Consider the following 14,814-nt stretch of genomic DNA (forward strand, 5'->3'; position numbering starts at 1 on the left):
GGTCTTCTCCATCAATACCTCCTGCAATACCGTATTCACGAGGCACAACTGGATTGTAGACAAGGCCTTTTCATCAAGCTCTTCCCACTCCGTTTTATTTAGATTCCCAGGCTTTTTCCTGGTAACAACCTTTTTCAAACCGGATTGAACTAGAATTGTCATCATCCGAACTTGCCACAGATTGAAATTTGTCTCACCATCAAACTTCTCAATTTCAAACCTTGTTATTGCCATATCTGAATGGGTTGATCTTTGAACTAGCTCTTGATACCACCTGTTAGGAATCGACCCGATTAAGCAACAAGTAACAAAAATAGCAGAATAAATTGAGAAATTGAACACACAAATTTAACGTGGAAAAACCCCTCCAAAGAGGATAAAAAACCACGGGCAAAGATAATTTTATTATAATGGCAAAAGAACAAATTCTCACTTACTAAATTACAATTATTTTTATTTGGATGATCACATTCAAGTGACGAATTAAGTAGTTTACCTTAACAAATTGACTTGAGAACAACGGCAGACCATGAAATCTTGAAACCACCGCCACCACGTCCAACTCTATGATAAATTTCACAAACATCTTTTAAACTACTTGGGTTAAGCTTGGATTGATGTACGGAATGCTACTATTAGAACACTTACTAGCCACTCTCCACCTTATACCACTACTCATATGCACACTACTTGGATATGTGTAAAAAATAAATCACGTATATAAAAGAGTGAAGTTAAAAAAAAATTGGAGGCAGAATTAAGTTGTATAATTTTTACATTAATAAAAATATAATTTCACCATTTTAATAGCATATACATTTATAATTTTTATAGGATTAAATCAATTTTTATCTTTTTTCTTTTAGAAGAAAAGTGTTATTTTACCATTACTAATTTAAAATCTTATAAATTAGAAAGAGGCTAAAAGAGAAATTTCCCATTTTAGTCGTGAATCCATCTTTTTGTTCTTTTATTCCAAGTAAAACTTCTTTGACGTATCAACTACCGTAAGGCAAAAGGAGTTCTATTAGACAACCCGTGCTTTTTTCATCTTCTTTTTTTTCACAAATGGAGAGTTTCGGATACAATTTGTATACCGGACAGATTACCATGTATAACACAAAATTTCTCCATCGATTCCTTCTAGTCGAGCCTCTCAGTCTGTCATTATACCCCAATAAGTAGAAAGAATTACAATCCTCATCCTGCCTAAAATTCTAGGAATTTGTTGATAGTTAGAATAGATTCGTAGACCTAGTCGACTCATTCGTCATAAATTTAAAATAGTTCTATGTGGTCCTTTTCTATTCCTTCTAGGTCGTAGGGTTAAAACCAAAAAATATTTGTTGTGTTCCCTATGTTTCCTTACATTATCAATAAAACCTTCTCGTAAAAGTATTTTAACAATATTTTCAATGATGTTAGTAGATCCTATTTGAACAGTGTCCTTACCAAAATTTTTGTTGCTCCCAAATTTTGATATAACCAAGGAGAAGGTCATAAGCGTCTATGCTGTAAAAAGGATTTTCGATGAAATGTGAAAGACATATATTGTAGAATTGTAACAATAGAATACGACCCTAATCAAAATGCATACATTTGTTGTAACAACCCGGTTTAGACCCTAGTCAAATAGTGGTTTCGAGACCACAAATTCGAGTAAAAAATATTTTAATATTATTTTCCGTGCTTATAGTATGTGAATTGACATGTGTGAAATTTCTGTGATTTAATCTATCATTTTGTGTATTTAATTTGCAAAAAAGTGCTAAATCGCATAAAAAGTAAAAGTGGCATTCTCATTGTTAATATGTTAATTTGTTATGATTTGACATATATGAAGTCCTTAAAAGGTTAATAAGCCATTATAAGGTTAGTGGACATTTATGTCCATGATGCAAGTGTTTTAAATTAATATATCATTAAGGTTAAAATGGTAAAAGGTAAATAACATAATATTAAATAAAATAAAACACAAAATGCCATGCATTTGGCTTTGTTTTTGCCGAAACTTGAAGAACAAAGAAGACATATTGTGTTTTAAGAATTCGGCACCTTGGAAGCTAAAATTTGGTATGTATTTTGCTTGGTTTTTGATATTTTTTTATGTTTTTGAGATTGTTGCTTCGTATTCTAGCTAGCCCGTGTCCTAATTTTTGAATTGATTGTGTATTTTGTGAATTTCTATTGATGAGGAATTATTTTTTTTTTGTTTGATGATGAAAAATAAATATTTGTTGATAGATTATTAAATTTTGTTAAGCAACTTTTGATAAAAATCCAAATTAGGGATTTATTTGTGAAAATGAAAAATTGAGGGGCTAAAATGTGAAATAAATGAAATATGTGGGCTTATATGAGCTATATGAATATTCAGCCAAGCTAGAATATTGTTAAATTATGTGTATTTTGTGTTTTGTGAAATAGGGACTAAATTGTGAAAATGTGAAATATTATGGGATAAGATGCAATTTGCTCATTTATGTGTTTTTGGAATAAATTTGAATGAAATGTGTTATTAAATAGCCAAATTTGAATTTATATAGATCAAGAACAAAAGAAAACCGAATTAGATCGAGGAAAGTCGAAAGTGGTCGAGTAGTCGATTCCATCTGCTTGTCTTTGTCCGAGGTAAGTACATAAGTAATTAAATGTCGTTAAATTGAATGTATATATTTTATAAGTGCCGAATTGATTTATTACAAATATAAGTGTATATGCTTAATTGAATTAAGCATGGGAGTATTATTTATGAGTTTGAATCGATCGAATTACGACGTCCGAAAGTCCTGTACGAACCTTAGGAATAGATAGGATACTTATGTCATGACATAGGATTCCGATATGTGATTATGTGTAAGACCAAGACTGGGACGTTGGCATCGATTTGTGATTTACGTGTAAGACCATGTTTGGGACATCGGCATCGTATAAGAGTTCGTGTAAGACCCTGTTGGGGATAGTGGCATCGATATTTGATTTCATGTAAGATCACGTCTGGAACGTTGGCATTGTATGAGCTTTTTGAGTTATCCGAGTATCCTATTTAATTACAAAGGGTTCAACAGGCAATATCGAGTTAAGATCGAATGTGGAAATGAGCTAAATGGTTCAAGTACGTACGAAGTTAAATGATTATGAAAGTAAAGTAAGTATAGTTATTTGAGATGAAGATATGAAATGTGTATGTTATAAATAGGTAAGTTGTATGTACATGTGACTATTCATATTCGGCCAAATAGAAAAAATGTAGTTAATGTTCATATTATACTTTATTTGCTTATGACTTACTAAGCTTCCCAAGCTTACTTTGTGTGTGCTTTTCCGTTGTTTTATAGATTTTGAAAACTGGCTCGAGCTCGGGATCGTCGTGGAACGTCATCACACTATCGATATCTATTTTGGTACCTTGAAAGAAAACTTGTATTTATGACTTATGGCATGTATAGTCTAGCTTGATATGGTTGGTCTTGAATTGTGCATATATGTATAGTCATGTGAAAATGGCTAGATCATGTTGTTAATCGTTATGAATATGCGATTATAGTATAAGTTCATTTTGAGAAGTATGATATATATATTTGTGTTATGTTTGGTATTTGATTTCGGTTGGAATTATTGATATAAATGTGGCTTATGATTAGATCATTTTAGTAAACTTGATATATGATTTATGGACGAATTTTTATTGTGGCTTATTTTTGACTTATTATTGGATTGTATAAATTGTAAAATGAATTGGTGTGAAAGTGGTAAATGATGTGATTTTGTATTCGACTAGTGATGAAATAAATATGTATACTTATGCTTATGATATAATTAATTGTGGTTTGGCTATCTGGATTCGGTTTGTAATGACAAGTATATACGTATACTATGCATGAATGTTTAGTTATATAGGACCGATTTTTATATAGCCCTTGTGTTGATCGAAATTGGTTCAAATTGAAATGGTGTTTGTACACATGAGGCTATATGCATAAATGGTACAAAAAGTATACTTGACCATATTGTAAGTTACAAATGCCATATATGTATATAAATTTTAAGTGGTATAATAGGCACTTAAGTTGAAGTTGCTAAAAGAGATGTTAGATATTTGGTTAATGATACGAATTGGTAAGATTAGTTGTGGCTTATTTATAAAATGGTTATATGCAATTATTGTGGAAATATATGCGTTTGGTACATGGTGTAATACATACCTAGTTGTAATTTAGGTAATTCGAATATCATATTATTTTTAGTTATACTGTTTAAATCTTGTAAATATGAAATATGTGTAAAATTTGATTTTGTGGTACAACAATTTAATTCAAATATTTAGAGTAGACCAAAAATATTGATGTGATTGAATTGATGATGCATGGTTCATTTGTGTATTATAAATAATAAAACTCGAATGTTTTTATTAGTTAAGCGTTTCATTCGTGATAATTGACTTTTAAATTTTATAGAATAATTGTTATTTAATTCTAGAGTTTATTTAGGACAATTAAGTATGAGATGAATTTCATGACTGTGCTAAATTGTGTTATATCCAATAATGCCTCATAATCCTATTCCGGCGACAAATAAGGGTTAAGGGTGTTACATTTGTCTCATATACTATAGGGATGGTAAGAAGAGATATATTTTACATCCCAGAGGGGCTAGAATTGGAGATACCATTGTTTTTGGTACAAAAGTTCCTATAAAAATGGGAAATACCCTACCTTTGAGTGCAAACCTCTTGCCTGTCTCTGCACCCCTACCTATTTTATCACTGAGTGGTTATTTAGGGGCTTTAGTTGGTGATTCGGGTTGTTTCCCTTTCGACGATGAAGCTTACCCCCCATCATCTCACTAGTCGACCTAGACCCCTATTATTTTGAGGTCATATCTAGTATTCAAAGTTTGCCTCAATTTAGTACTGCTCTCGCAGCTCACACCGAAACAATGCTTTACCCCTATATGTCCAGTCAACTACTGCGCCTCAACACATTTCGGGGAGAACCAGGTAGCTTTGGGTTCGAGTGGCATGTCACCCCTAACCATAACCCATCCACTGATTCTTCAACATCAGTCAATTCGAACCTTCACTTAGTTTCCCTGACTTCTCCCTGACCATAGGATATGTATCGGAAATGAGTATTAGACACTGATGATTCAAAGAAAATAATGAATTTTAGTAACATTTCTAAACATCGAGTTTGTGTATGTAACCTTTTGACCAATAGAGTAACGGATTGCGTAAGCCGCATAGGTTTTAATAGTGATAACGATGTACGGTTTGAGATGGATTACTTTATCGAAATTCATGACTTTGTAATTGTGAACACTAATAAAATGCCCTTACAACTTACAAGTAACGACCCTTAATTAAAAAAAGAAGAAACACATATACCATATTCAAATATTTGTTATAGTTAAGGGATCATTTATGCATTATCCCTCGTAGATTTATTTAAAAAATTATATTTTCCCTTTTGAGCTTTATCTAAAAATATAATTTGGGCATTGATAAAATTTAATGAAGCCTGCAATGAGGTCCAATAAATGAGTTTATCTGATTTCCCGAAATGGGTAAAACCCGACCCATCTACCAATAAACAATTCGGGGGCATTCTCGTCTTTCAACTTCCAACATCAAGAAATTAGGGTTTCAAACTTTCCCCTATATATAATATCCAAAAACCCTAGAGAGAGCCACCGCATCTTGATATCCATCAGGTTAGCTTCTAAATCCATTTCTCTATTCAATTGAAAATCGCTTCTTTTCTCTACAGGGTCAATTTAACACAGCGGTTTTTTGGGTCTGATTCAGATTAGGGTTGAGCAGATATGGCCAAGTCAAAGAACCACACCGCTCACAATCAGTCTTACAAGGCTCACAAGAATGGCATCAAGAAGCCCAAGAGGCAACGCCATACTTCCACCAAAGGGGTATCATTTTTATTTTCCTTTTCCGATCGAATTTTGAGTTAACTTAAGATTTTTATCTAACAAATTGTTTTGTTGTTGTTGTTGTTGTTGTTGTTGTGAGTGTAGATGGATCCAAAGTTTTTGAGGAACCAGAGGTATGCAAGGAAGCACAACAAGAAGAATGGGGAATCTGCCGCTGAGGAAGAGTAAATTTAAATGAAAAAGAAATTACCCTTCATTAAGGTTTTTCTAGTTAGGGCTGTTTTACTATATTCTATGGAATTTGGTGTTAATTTTACACTCCTTTTGTTTTTGTATTGTTGTTTTATGGGATTATTGATTATATTTGTTAGAAAAGATCTGAAGTTGTGAGCTTATTAATATCATGAACATGTTTTGATCTTATTTGCTGTTCTTTTTCCTTATTTCTTTCTCTTATTATTTTCATGTATTAAGTTAATTGATTTGGCCTGGAAAAATTCTTGCTTTTTAGCTATATAATGATGCATGGACATGGATGACACTGAGTGGATTTTATAATTTGCTTTTCTTATCCGAAGTGATTTATGTTAGGTGTTATTAAGCATTATGGTCTAAGTAGACTTGGGGTTTTGCTTTTAGCTATTGGTCCAAGTAAAAGAAATCCAGAAACTAGTTGCTCGATTTTGGGTATGGGTATCAAACACAACTACGTGTTGTACAAGTTTTTTCAATTTTTCCCATGTATTTGGAGTGTCATACTCTCGTGTCGATGTCCTACCTAGTATACTTGTTAATTACTGGCATAGTATTGTTTTCTTTTTTATGCAATTTTAGTTTTAGGCAAAGACCATGGATCATAACTTTCCCTTTTGACTTTTGAGGATAGTCTTCAATCCGGAATAGTTCTTTGTAAGAATTGTCATGGTTTATACATTACGTTCTAAAAGTGACCATGGAATATATTTTAGCACCATAAATTAGAATTGCGAACCTATTTTGCATTCAAGAATTTGCTCTTGATTCTGGCCACTTCTTAGGCTGAATTTTGTGTAGGGAGGATTGCTGTTTTAGGCATATGTTGTGGAATTTTCTAGGCAGACTGCAGAAAGATTTGAAAATGCTGGCATTTTCTGATTGTTGCGTGACCCGATTGAACTAACCTTTAGGTTTGGTCTTTTTTCAAAAAAAAAAAAAGGTGGCCACAAAAGATGATGACAGGGAGAGAGTTATAAATGTTGGGATTTAAATTCTGAATCCCTTGAATGTTGCTTTTTACAAGTAGTTTGTATGACTAGTAGGAATTGTATAAGATTTGATCGTCTATGGGAACTCTTGGCATTGGTTATTTTTGGTGTATTTTTTTAACTTTTTAAGTGCAAAACTGCTTGCGCTGCCTTTGGATCTCATTCCACCTCCATTGTGAGGGGATCCTAAGAGTATTTTGCCTAGTTTTCTCCCAGTCAAATTTTTACAGGTGATTAAGATCTTCGGTTGAGGGAGTGATCTCCATTTTACGCTCACTTTTTTTCCAATACGTAAGAGCACAAAAGCAAAGAGAAATTCAAAAGGATAAAAGGAAATTAAGGAAATAAAGAGGGATAAGGAGAAAAGTCTAGTTAAGACCCCTATTTACTACACTATTGCGAAGAGCCATTGCTTCTCTTAGGGTCCAAGGATGAGTGTGCATTTACTGTGGTCTTGAAAAGAAGTCATTTTGCCAAGGTGATGTGTCCATCCTATGCATCTGGAGGTGTTGGGCGAGACTTGTGGCCTGTCTATACTTTTAGACTAGATAGTGGGTGCATTCCAGGAGCTTTGCTAAAGCTTGTACTACCACTGACACTGATCTGTTTAAAACGCCATTTACGTATCCAAGCTGATGTGTTAGTAGAAACACCACCACCGCTGCCTTCCAACTCGGGAAATTCTCTGGTTCTCATCCACAGGTTGGTTTCTTAAAAACTGGCCTATTCGCCTTGAATCTGTGCATATAGTTGGAGGATTTGGGTTGCTTGATAGATGACAGAAATAGGACTATGATCAATCCCATCCACCGCTACTCGGTCGCTGTGTATCCAGGTATTCAAACACAAAGCTAGCTAGCTATGACAGTAAATAGATCATTCGGACTCCAAAGTCATTTAGGGGCTAAAGTAATCCAATCTTTAATGGATGCAGTTCTAAGATCACCCTAGTGGAGGCCCCAACGGTTGAGAGTTTTTTTACTCTCAAGTGTTATCCTAGTGTGGTATTGGACTTGCTTAGTTTTATCCTCAAGCTTGTCTCCTAATTTCATTGAGATTTTAAACGAGTTCATAAAATGACTTTGTCGAGAGTTCAGGAAGTGGTGGGTTTATAATGCACCCACCGAAGGCAAAACATAGATTTAGAGATAAACTCGGGCATAGACACCTCGAGCTTAGTACCAAACATGTTGAGGGGTTTGCCGGTTTTAAGATTTTTGACATCTTTGCATTGTTGGGTGACTTAACACTGAAACCGTTGCTAGAAGATGGGGTTTCAAAATTGGCTTTACACATCTTGGTTCTTGCCCAGTGAAGAGAATTGTATTCTCTCGTCTATGCCTAAATGCCCTTTTAATTTAGTATTATTTTTAACATATTTATATTTTTATTATGAAATAATATAAATGTAATGGGTAACTATCCATTTGGTCACACAATTTTTAGGTCAATTTCTTTTTTATCCTAAAAAAACGTTAAATCTAACGGTAATTGATCGTACATGTCACATTATTTCTACATCGTGTTCACGATGTCATTTTGATTAGAAAAATGGATCTTTACTATTTCGTCACCGTTGTCAGAGAAATTTTTTTTATTTTGCACGAATTTATAATTTTCTGTTCAAAACTTTCAATGAAGAATGAGATTTAAATTTTCATTTCTAATTCTGTTCCACAAGTTACTCAAAATGTAACTTTGTTGAAATCTTTATTACAGGATATTTCCGAACATTTAAGTACTTATTTGAAAAACTAAATTCAAATACCAAAATAAATAATATGTAAAATTTTCCTCTATTGAAATCAATCTCACTTAAATTTAATTTCATATTAAAAATTCATTGGAAGTCAACTATTTGTAATTTAATCATTAAATTAAAAAATTTGAGTTCCCACTCCTCCCCTTTCAGGCTTCCATTCAACCATAGCCATAGAATTTAAACGAATCTCATCGAAATCAAATCCAAAAAAACACCTTAAATGTTTCAAAAGTCTATATGCCTGATTATGACATGGCATGACTTCATCATATCATTATCATCAATCCATCATCACGACGTAACTTATTTTTTCTGTTTTATTATATTTAATTTCAAACAAAGTAATGATTGTCTTTCCACCTTAATTTTCCTACTGTTTCTGTACAATTCACGAGTGGACAGAATCCCAAAAAGGGTACTAACTTCAACATTTCCCAATTTCCAAACAATTTAACGCAATTTCCTTTACCCGTCATTTCACCACTACAACCGTACCTTAAAATCAACCATTCAGATGTCTCCACGTGGCAGATGACGTTATTAAAACTACCTTCCGATGCTGCGTTCTTTCGTGTCAAATACAAATTCGGTACTCGTTTTAACGAATCGTTGTGCGATTTTTATTGGATGGCGGCATGGATAAGAGTTCAAAAGCTTATTATTAATTTATTATTTAACTAACATGCGTTTTAGCTTCTCATCTAAGTTCTTATATCTTTCGTACATTTATAATTTAGTCATCCATTTTTATTTTCAGGATTTGAGTTCATGGAGTTTTTAGATTTAAAATTTTTGGTCAATTATAATTATCATTATTAGTAATTATATAACAATAAAAAAAACGGTTGAGAATGCTGATTGGGGTTTTATTCTTAAAAATACTCATCCGAACTTGTTATGATAAAATGATTATTTTTATTGGAGTAGTATTTTTAACAAAATCCGACGGATTGAAATAGTTAATAATATTAACTATTTAAGGTATCACAAAAGTAAAAGCACTGAATTATGTCAACGCTTAAATATATATTAAATCTTAGCTTTCAGCATAGTTTAGTGGTCAAAATTATAATTTTACCTTGTCTTATAATGTAAAAAATGCAACCTTAAAAGAAATGAAATGTTCCGTGTTTATCTCTAAAGCTCGTAGGGGGCATTTGGTTTGCTTAATATTAGATTACGTTTTGTAATAAAATTATGAAAATGTAACGTTACAGGTGGAATGTGAGATTAACTTGTTTGGTTTATTTTGCTAGAATGTAAGATTGAGATGTTTGGTTGATGAAATGTTAGATTGCTTAGAGGCATCTTTTACTCAATTGTCCTTGTTATAGAATCTGGTGTTGAAACAAATTTATAGATCATAATTATAATAATTCATTAAAAGTGATTGTAACACCAACCATAATTATAATTGTAATACCCCGAAAATTACTACAGTAAGAAAGTAAGATATTATCCTTGATATAGTAAAGTAAAGAAATAAAGTGACAAAAAGGGAAATTTTGAGTTATGTCAACATTGGGAAGTATATTATGATATATTAATTCAAGAAAGGACTAAATCGCAAAAGTAAGAAAAGTTTTGTGGCCCAAGAGTAAATACTCAAATTTTGAAGAGTTAAAGTGTAAATATGAAAAAGTTAAAGGACTCATAGTGCAAATATTTTAAGGGTGGAAGGATCTAGAAACTAAGGAAAATGGATGAATTAGGACCAATTTGAATAGGTGAAGAACTATGAGGGACTAAATCGTAATTTTACCAAATTAAGTGATGACTCAAGGATGAAATTTTAAAAGATCATAAAGGGCAATATGGTCATTTAGCAAGAAAAATAATTTTGAAGAGTAATGATGTTTGTGATATTTTAGATTAAAATTAAATAAATAAATAACAGTTTATTAATATTTTGACTTGATTTTTAATTATATTATTATTATATTTAGTATAAAAGCAAAGAATGATGAAGAATTCTCTTCATCTTTCCATGCTACTACGTGAGAAGAAGAGAAAGAAAAGAAATTTTCTTTTCTTTACAATTTGGTCCTTTACTATGAAATCCCATTTTTTCTCTCAAATTCTTTGAAAATTTTCATAACCACCCAAAAGAAGAAGTGAAGTAGAGACACTAGAGAGTCCAAATACCATCTTGGAAGAGAGAAATTGGAAGTGAAAGTGGAGAAAATGGTAGAAAAGGTGAGGAAATTAAAGGGACAAGGTAAGTACTTCAAGAAATTTACTTTGTTTAATTTTAATCAAGTATAGAGTATGCTAAATTAGTTTAATTAATTGTGAATGTGCTAATATTATGTATAAAAATTAAAATGGTATATTGAAGTAGTAGAAAAAGAGAATAAATTGTAAAGTAAACAAAATAGGTTATGTGAATTTGAATGTTAATGTAATAAGGACTAAATTGTAAAGTGTACAAAATTTTATGTGTGAAATAAAATATTGGGTTAGGAAGTTTAAATGGAATGTTGAGTGTTAGTGAATTAGTTACAAAGTGATGTTAAAGTGAAATTATAGTAAATAATGAATTTTCAAGATATTAGGAATTAAATTGTAAACTTGTAAAATTTATAATGGAAATAAGAGAAGTTATAAAAAAAGTTGATGATAAGTGAGTTTTAAGGATTAAATTGGACAATAATTAAAAGTATAATGATTATGTTTGTCTAAATGAAAGTTAATATAAAGAACCATGAAAGAGTAAAATTAGCATTAAAATAGTTTCTGGACAACAGCAATGGTTTAAATTTAAAAAATCACCAAAAATTGTGGAAATCGAATTAGCGGTTGAATAAAATATGAAATTAAATTTTATTGAGTCTAGTTTTTCATAAAAGAAACAGTTTAAACAATGGAATTGTAAATTATCAGTTATAATAAATTTTGTGAGACAAGGTCAGAATGATTTCGGGTTCCCCTGTTCTGACTTTGGAAAATCATAAAAATTTGTAAAAAAAATAATTAGGGGTTTAAATTTATATTTTTAAATTCTTAATGAGTTTTTTTTCAAGAAAAAAAAATGGAAACATCATCCAAACCCCGTACTAAGAAATAATTAATTTTTAGTTAAGAAAGGTCGAAGCTGTCAACCAGCAGAACATGGATAAATTTGAATATTTTACTATACTTATTGGCTTAATTATAAATTTTGAAATTTTTATGGTAGAACAATATTTGAGTCTAGTTTCAAAAGCATCAAGTGGTTCTTAATTTAGAATTCCGTAGCTCAAGATATAAATAATTTAGTGACTATGACTCAAGTGGACAGCTTTGAATGAACATATAAGTAAATAGTGGGATTATAGATAATGTTATATACATTAAAGATGTGGAATGGAAAGGAGGAGAAGAAATATATATATATATATATATATGAATATTAAGCTAGCATGGGTTTACATTAAAAATGGATAATTTGCATGTTTTAGGTTCAGGGACTAAATTGAATAAAAGTAAAATTTTAGGGGAAATTTTGTAAAAATGTAAAAAGACCAAAGTTGCATGAAATAAATTTTTTTATTGTCTAAATTAATGTATTGTAAGAAATTATTAATATCAAGTGAGTTTAGAGCATTAATTTTGTTGTATGATTATAATATAAAGTGATTTTGTTAAATATTGATGTTAGTATCAAATTGTGAAAATAGTTAAAATATTAGGGTTTGGTATTAAATTTCTGTTTTATTAAGGGTTGTATGATAGCCTACAATATTTGGATAAATTATTAATCGAGAAAAAATAATTGATTTGATAGATTAACTAGTTGAGGGACTAAATTGTAAAAGTTGTAAAAGTTGAGGTAATTGTGTAAATTCAAAAATTGAAGGGTATAAATTGTGAAATGAATTGGATCTGAAATATATGCCATTGAATAAGAAATTTTATATTTTAGAATAAGATTCTAAAGATACTCGTGAAAAAGGAAAAATAGCGGAATAGCCCCTGAACTCCTGCAAATATTTCAATTCAATTCAGGTAAGTTCGTATGGTTAAACTTTAATGTTTACATATTAAATTGATGAATGGTATTATGTATTTCTTCATACCTATTGTTGAAAATAAAATTTATTGTTAAAATTATGAAATTGAATGAAATGTTGCTAAATTTATTATTTATTTAGCATATTGTTGAAAAATGAATTATTGTTAAATTATGAATTGAAATGAACATCTGGCTAAAGTGGAATGCGGGATTGAGTACGATTATTGTGTGGCGAAGGAAGAATCGACAGTAATTTATCCAAGTAAACTGAGGTTCAACATTTGTTGCGAACTTTCGTGTTTACTTTCCGTTTAGCTCTCATGAGCTTCAGTTAACTCATAGAGTTTTTGTTTAACCCTATTGGGTTTCCGTTTAGCTCTTTTGAGCTTCTGTTTAACACTTATGGGTTTCCGTTCAGCTCTTTTGAGCTTCTAATTAACCCTTATGGGTTTCCGTTTAGCTCTTATGAGCTTCCGTTCGATCCTTACGGGTTTCTGTTTAGCACTTATGTGCTTCAGTTTAGCCTTCGGGCTTTTGAAAATGATTGTACTCATATCCGTAAGTCGTTCTTCGAATGGTAAGTTATCGGGAGTTGTCTTTGATGATATATGTATACGAAGAAACAGTAAAAGATGATATGTATCATGAAATGAATATATATATCAATATCTTGATATGTTGAAACATGAAAATTATGTAAGCTGAGACGAGTAATAAATTCAAGTGTGACATGTTGAGATAATAAAGTTATCGATGTTGAAATTATATGAAATATGTTCGAGTACGCTAACAAGTGTTGTTGTTTGATGCTTAGGCAAGTGCCAAATTATTGGTTGAATGGTAACATGTTTAATTATAAGATGCATTGAAATGGTAAGTGCTCAGATGAAAATATATTTGTGCTTATGAAATAGGGTAAAGTTTAAGTTATGCAATTTCTTATGAAATGATTTACCATGTGATTAATTTGAAAAAATATCTATGTTTAAATGCACTAGCTTGTAGATATGATGGAATGATATGCTTATGACTGGTGTGTTATGCATACAGAATGAATGTGGAAAGTAAAAAAACGCAAATGAAAATAAAGAAATTTGGAAAAGTTAAAGTTGTTTAAAATCCTACTATGCCAGGAATAATATGTATAAGTGATACTGTACATTTATTCACTTAATGAGATGTTAAATACAACTTCATGAGTATTGAGGTATCAATATTGGACTATTCTTGATATGTTTAAATTTCATTTTTGAAAAGAAGTGATTAAAGTTTATACAAGCTTACTAATCATTCATTACTTATGTATTTGTTTTCCTTTTACTTTTCAGATTATCAGAAGCTTGATTGGGTTGGAAGCTCGATTGGGTTGGAAGCTTGTTGGAGTTGTATCACACTATTCATCGGCTCTATCGGTACTTTTGAATGTTTTGATTTTGGTTATAATGATATGTATAGGTATTTTGTTTAATGATGGTCTATACATAATTTGTTGGGTTAGCCACATATTTTGGCTTGTTTTGGATGTCTAATTATGACTTGTTGATATGTGTAATGTTAATTGTAGATTGACATAGAATTGGGTGAGAAATAAGGCTTGTAAAATGGCCTATTTTCATCCACACGGGTAGAGACACGAGTGTGTGTCTCAACCATGTATGACACACGGTCAGGTGACACGACCATGTGACCCCTGCAGTGTTGAAAATTTTAAATATTTTTTGAAAAATTTTCTGAGTCTTCGATTTAGTCCCTATTTATTTTTAATCCATAATTTGGGCCTCGAGGGCTCGTTTAAGGGACAATATGTATGATTTTGATTGGTTTCTAATATGAATGCTAGATGAAATGATATGTCTGATAATTAATTTGTAAACTCAGGTAATGCTCCGTAACCCTGTTACAGCGACGAATTCGGGTTAGGGGTGTTA

The 14,814-nt window shown here is 31.3% G+C and overlaps 1 protein-coding gene and 1 long non-coding RNA gene across 2 annotated transcripts; both read left to right on the forward strand.

Moving 5' to 3' along the window:
* Positions 1-1,997: 1,997 nt before the first annotated feature.
* LOC107908334 (uncharacterized) lies at positions 1,998-3,734 on the forward strand. Its single transcript, XR_001686981.2, has 3 exons — positions 1,998-2,073; positions 2,547-2,631; positions 3,339-3,734. It is a non-coding gene; the product is annotated as an uncharacterized lncRNA (long non-coding RNA).
* A 1,874-nt stretch (positions 3,735-5,608) lies between these two features.
* Positions 5,609-6,309, forward strand: LOC107908500 (60S ribosomal protein L29-2). The gene is made up of 3 exons (XM_016835675.2): positions 5,609-5,712; positions 5,807-5,925; positions 6,031-6,309. The coding sequence occupies exons 2-3, from the start codon at positions 5,824-5,826 to the stop codon at positions 6,112-6,114; spliced, it is 186 nt and encodes a 61-aa protein (XP_016691164.1). The 5' UTR covers positions 5,609-5,712; positions 5,807-5,823; the 3' UTR covers positions 6,115-6,309.
* Positions 6,310-14,814: the final 8,505 nt, after the last annotated feature.

This window comes from Gossypium hirsutum, chromosome D02 (assembly GCF_007990345.1).
Source record: "Gossypium hirsutum isolate 1008001.06 chromosome D02, Gossypium_hirsutum_v2.1, whole genome shotgun sequence".
Lineage (NCBI taxonomy): Eukaryota > Viridiplantae > Streptophyta > Magnoliopsida > Malvales > Malvaceae > Gossypium > Gossypium hirsutum.